The sequence below is a fragment of the Pseudoliparis swirei genome, chromosome 10 (genome assembly GCF_029220125.1).
Source record: "Pseudoliparis swirei isolate HS2019 ecotype Mariana Trench chromosome 10, NWPU_hadal_v1, whole genome shotgun sequence".
Lineage (NCBI taxonomy): Eukaryota > Metazoa > Chordata > Actinopteri > Perciformes > Liparidae > Pseudoliparis > Pseudoliparis swirei.
This window is the reverse complement of record NC_079397.1, coordinates 6,993,609-6,999,608: the sequence shown is the minus strand read 5'-3', so window position 1 is coordinate 6,999,608 and position 6,000 is coordinate 6,993,609. Positions and strand designations below refer to the sequence as shown.

Here is a 6,000-nt window from a genome sequence, read left to right as displayed (position 1 = left end):
CTTGTGCCTCCATTCGCTCCCATTCATTCTGCTCCCCAGACCCGGAAATATTTTGACGTGTGTGTATGCATGGCAAAGTGTGTTTCCGGTGTAAAGTGTGATCGTTGTTCAGCCTTTTTTCTCTTGGCTTTCAGTAGAAGAGTCACTCACTTCAGAGTCCCGGCTCCCCAACCTGGTCACCCCCTTAACGGCGTTATATATCTAAACCGGTGGACATGTCATCTGTTTCGGCACCCGCTCAGGCAGCGCCTTCTCCGGCTGCGTCTCTGCAAAGAGGAATTGTGAAGATGGTAAGACTGGTGGTCATATGAGTCTACGTGAGCTCGTGAGGTTAGCCGAGGGGCTCATAAAGGCGAACGTTTCGCTTACAGCCCGTTGTCCTACAACTTACATTTAACTTATGTTCCGCCATAAATGCAACTGTCTGTGAAATACCAGCGTTGTCAACGCGTCACCATCAGCTGTCACGAGCGCCCGGCTCGCCTAGCTGCTAACGTTAGCTGGTTTTGCTAGCTTGCTAATAAACTGAAGCCAATTGACGTTAGCGCATGTTTGCTATATAGCTAGTTAGCCACAGTTACGTTGAACTACTTGGCAGTGGGGCTTGTTTAAGTTTATCGACACGCATAACGCTGTCAAAAGTGGATTGAAGTCTCATTTAACGCAACTAGTACCCAAGCTGGCTGAAAATCTGTTGTTCAGAAACTTAAATGTGACGTTAACATATGTTCAGTTTCCCAGCTATTGGCTGGCTACCCGTTAGCTTTGAGGCTTTACTGTCCAGCACAGTGTGGCTTTATGAACAAAGTCCGTCAGTCTTCGCCGCTGTTGAATTAATTCATCTTATCGGCCATTTGTAAATTAGTACTGAGCTAGCAGAGGAGCGTTGTCAGCCCCCCCCAAAAACTCTGCTTAAAAAAATATATCGTTTAGTTATTGTCCTTATAAAATACTTTATATTTAGTCACCTTTCAGTGATTTACGTAATGACAAGTTAATAATGTTCGGACCTTTGTTTCACACGCTGGTTGCTGTGTTGCGAGCCACAGACGGAGCAGTTTCCCCCCGGTGTGCTGGTTTAAAAAAACAAACACTGGGAACTGACACGTAGCTACAACTTTCTTGCCTCCTGTAATCTCCCATTCATCTCGGTTGTGTACGATCTCTATTCGGCCGGTGTTACTTCAACGTTGTTGTTTTGGGCTAGGCACTATATTCAAACAACAAGATAACTTTATCTTCAAGGTTAACATATTTTGTAAATGAATGCCTTTTAGTTTTTTGGGGTTTTGCCTAAGGTCGGTGCAAGTAGACCCACAGCCTTCTGTCAGCCACCATGAAGCATAACTTTATCTCTTTGCTCCAGTCTGTCGATTTAGATGTTGGTATTGGTCGTAGAAGTTGCATGTCACGCATGCTGCTTTATCACAGCGAGCACGTTTATTATTACACTGGTCTCCAGACTTTGGAAGAAGGGCTGATTATTTATCACTGTGGCAACTACTGTGAACGGGTAAACACTCCCACGAGGAGGACGAGTGTGAGTCGGTTACACTCATGTGGCTTATTACCAAAGGAACCATGTGTTGGTGTACCAGAGTCTGAGTGGTTGGATTTATATAGTTAGAAATTAATTTAAAATGAACTTTTTACTTTTGCCAGGTCTGTTTTTGCTTTATTCTGCATAGTTCAGGATTATTTTATGACCTACATTAATGACCCTTATCTAATGCAGTCAACACTGTGCCTTGAGAAAGTTGATCAAGGACTTGAGCATAGCTTTGTAGTGCTTTCCAAGTGGAACTTGTCCTTTTTGTAAACAGAAGAAGTGTGGGGGTCAGAGGTTTTTCATCCCCCCCCCCCCCCATGCTAGTCAGTGTATAACAATTACAACTCTTCTGCTGGCCTATTACTTGGCGGGAGTGAGATATATATATAGTGGGGAATGGTGGTGGTTTGATGAAAGACTTTATCTAACCTACATCTTAGATCAACAGCCACCAGTGATCCTCCCCACAGACACACTGGAGAGTCTGCAGATAAAAGGTGTTTGCTCAGATTTGAGTAAATGCCATGGTTGTCAAACCCAAGAGTGGGCTATCTTTTTTTGTTGTTGTGGGTATTTAGCTACGTTATCAGATGCCGTGATCTCACCTTGCATTTGAATGACCATGTGTCTCCACGGCAACGTCCAGCGGGACATTCAGGCTCCTCTAAGATGTTTTTTCTAAGAGTTTACAAATTTAAAGCTACTATGATTTTCAAGATACTTAACACTTGAACCCGGATCTAATTCACATAATTGATGGTTTCTTTATTTGTCTATCTATTGTTTATGTTGCACTGTTTTCAAATGAATCCTTCATGTCCCTCCCATAGGGCTTATTAGGTGCACACTTGCTGCAATTCAAATACAAGTGATACAGTTTATGTATTTTCTAAGAGGAAATAGAAATTAAAAAGTTAGCACTAATTTCCTGTTTTCACACACGTGTTGTGGTCTGGTATTTGTGAATTGCCGTCTTTAGTTGTGATGAATGTAGTTTGAGAACCAAGAAGAAAGTTTTAAGATGGTATCTGTATTTGACGAATTTATATATATATCTTTTGTGTTGGTTTGTTCTTTTCCAGTTCACAGTCTTTATTGTTGTCTCTCCAGGTCTTGTCAGGCTGCGCCATCATTGTTCGGGGCCAGCCTCGAGGTGGCCCACCCCCGGAGCGTCAGATCAATCTCAGTAATATCCGAGCAGGAGCCATGGCCCGTCGAGCCGCCCAGGGCCAGCCCGACACCAAGGACACCCCTGATGAGGTGAGCAGCTGTATTCCATTGTGTTTGTTTGTTTATATGTATCTGTGTGTTTGGCAAAGCCAGCACTCACTATATGACAAAAAGGCTTTTTTTGTCTTTCACCGTAGGAAGACATATACTTACTGTAACCCAAAAAATAGTACAATACCCATTTTATTTAAAATGAAGGATAATGACACTGCAGCATTAAGTCTTGACTGGTTCATCACTGAAAATACACTTTGTTTAGCAGTTGGTAATACACTTTTGGTTTGATCGGCCGGAACTAGAGTAAATCATTATTCCTGTCTGTATTGCAGCCGTGGGCCTTTCAAGCCAGAGAGTACCTGCGGAAGAAGCTAATCGGCAAAGAAGTGTGCTTCACTGTGGAAATCAAGACCGCTTTGGGCAGGGAGTACGGCATAGTCTACCTGGGGCGAGGTGAGTGGACTTCTGCTGATTAACATTCGCGTATAACATTTAGCTATTGACATGTTCATATATTTTGTCTAAAACAAGTTATTTGTTAAATACCCTGATTTTCAAATAGTTTGATGGTGGTACAGTCATGCAGAGTGTTTTTAAAGGAAGTTGTACCTGCTGCTGGCTTATCAGCTGCATGTACGATACCTGTAAATAGTGAATTTGTATAAATAATGTCCGTCTTATCCTAAATGTCAACTCTCATGATTTCCTCTTGTCCTGACAAAATTCCCGACCTGAACTAAATGCTGTGTAATTTTGTTCATACCGGTCCTAAAACACACTAAGCGATGTCCTCTCATTTTAGACACTACAGGCGAGAATATTGCTGACTCTTTGGTGAATGAGGGCCTGGCCACAGTCCGCAGAGAAGGAATCAGGGGGAACAAGTAAGATTTCCACCTGTAGCTACCTATTTGTTTGTTTGTTGGTTTTTATTTGATAACATGAATGGTGTATATGGGGCCGAATGGTACATTTGTTAGTCCAAGTGCTGAATACTGTTTTGAAACGGGTACTTGTACCAAAACAAGTTTTTATGTTTGCATTCTGTCTGTCCCCCTGCTGTTTGGTAAGATGACTCAAAGATTCAGTTTATTGTGATCTTTTAACCATATCTCATAGTTTTTTTGGGGGTTATCTAATTATTGCTTTTTGGGTTCTGCGGCATGTCTTATATTATTATAATATTTGCTGATCATGTTGGCCTGGCGGCTGAGCTATAGGATACCATCAGACTGAGACCATACATTTCCCTCAAACTGTAATGACCTCAAAGCTGGTTTTAGTACGCAGAACAATAAGTAATTATGTTTGGCACATGAGGACTTCGTTTAGCAAAACAACACTGGTAAATCTGTGGGGAGTTATACACAAGTCCCCAACTAGTACACTGCAGAGAATTGAGATGGAGCCATGGCCTCCCAGATGGTGGCAGTATTGCCCTGCTGCTACAGGGACGTCCCTCTGAAACGCTTTTCTGCCACATTGCCCGTACACGGTAATCCCCGAGATGAACTTGCACACCCAGCACTATAATACAAAGTACTGTGTATCCCTCCCAGTGGCAGTATTTGCACATTACACACATTACAAGCAATTTGACTCGTGCTGCTACACTTGTATCTTCCACCATGAACAGAGATGATGTGAATATTCCGCCACTAATGACCCATTTAAAGCATTCTGTGCAATGGCCCAGAACAAGCGCTAATGTATATGATGCTTTAAGTGCAAGAGAGCAAGAGTGCATTTGGCTAAAGGGGAGGCCCATTCCTCAGTGAGGACTTAAGGCCTTAGTTGTTCCCCTCAGTGCGCAAGCCTCCAATATCATTACCCGCTGTGACTGGCTACGTTGATCACACGGGGTCGGATGAGATCATAATTATGGGGGCGATGATAACGATGACGGACACTACAGATAAACGTGTTCAGAAGCTGACTTTGGCATCGGAAAACAGTCAGCCCTTCAGATTTACGGGCGGGCGTTAGCGCTCAGTGGCACACACAGGCACACAGGCACACGCACACACACACACACACACACACACAGTGGTACTTAATTAATTTGTAACAAATTAAATGGAAACGCAGTTACGTCGTCCCAGAAAGGCTTTGGTTTAGTGAAACTCGATAGAACTTGTGGTTGTCCTCCAGGTCGTCACAGAGCCGTCAACAAGGTTGTTGAGCTGTTGATTATCTTTTTGGATTGTGGATGTTAAGAAGAACCACATTAGATTTCTCCAGCAGAACTTTCTTTGTACTCAATCAAGTTTCTATACATTTAAACATGGTTTCCTTTTTATTTATTACTTACACTCAGGGGCTTTTTGCCCTCCAAAGTTATATCTCTGACCTTTTTAAGTACATAGCTGTCCTATAATGGTTGCCTTTATTACTGTTAAAATATCCTTGGCAACTTTAAAAATGCTTGATCCATTCACTGAGGTGGCTATAGCCGGACAATTGTTCAGAATCCTTGGCAATACACTTACACTGATTGATTTATATAACGCCCAACCAACAGTGCAGAAGGCCGCCACATAAACATGGAGATCAACTTTGTTTTATAATCCTCCATTGCTCCTTTTTCACTGGAGCCCCAATAGGAGTGCTTGTTGTCGAGTATAAACGTCTGAGGGGAATGAGCTGCGCTCATTTTGGCCTCGCTGCTCATGAGGACTGGAACCTCCTCCAGTCAAGTACACAAGGGAACGAGACATCCCACACCCTCTCCAAGCTGTAAGACAACAGGGAGCTGTACAACCGCTTGTGAAAGGTCAACAATTTCTATCTACAGTGTTTTTGGTTGCACAAGGCAACCATGGCGATGAAAGATATAGCCTACAGTGTCTTCAAATATAAGGGAATTGACATTTTTTTTCTCATTCCTGGCTGTAGTTCCTCCAGTAGTGTAGCTCAGTATTGCACTTTTTTATCCATCAATATACGTTTTGATTTCAAGCAATGTGTTGGATGGAAGGAGTTGCTGACTTAAAATAAATCGGTCTATTTGGAGATGTGGATAAGTCCACAATCATCTTCCTCCACACATGAAGTTATTTCAATATCGTAACCAATCTCTTCTTGTTTTTTGCTTTCCATTCATTTCTACGGCTTAACAATGTCTGCTTTCCTTGATTTCAGTGTTGTTGTTTTTCTGTTTTTGCTCTCTGTTTCTGTTTAGTTGCTTAAATTCTAAGTAGCTTAAACACAACGGACTTCTCAAA

At 42.4% G+C, this 6,000-nt stretch overlaps 1 protein-coding gene across 1 annotated transcript in view; it reads left to right on the top strand.

Moving 5' to 3' along the window:
* The window catches only part of snd1 (staphylococcal nuclease and tudor domain containing 1), a 172,088-nt gene continuing 166,088 nt past the window's right edge, over window positions 1-6,000 (top strand). The window contains exons 1-4 of the mRNA XM_056424296.1: window positions 1-290; window positions 2,660-2,809; window positions 3,109-3,229; window positions 3,579-3,660. Of these exons, the coding sequence (XP_056280271.1) occupies window positions 216-290; window positions 2,660-2,809; window positions 3,109-3,229; window positions 3,579-3,660 (428 nt within the window). The 5' untranslated portion in view covers window positions 1-215. The remainder of the gene's footprint in view (window positions 291-2,659; window positions 2,810-3,108; window positions 3,230-3,578; window positions 3,661-6,000) is intronic.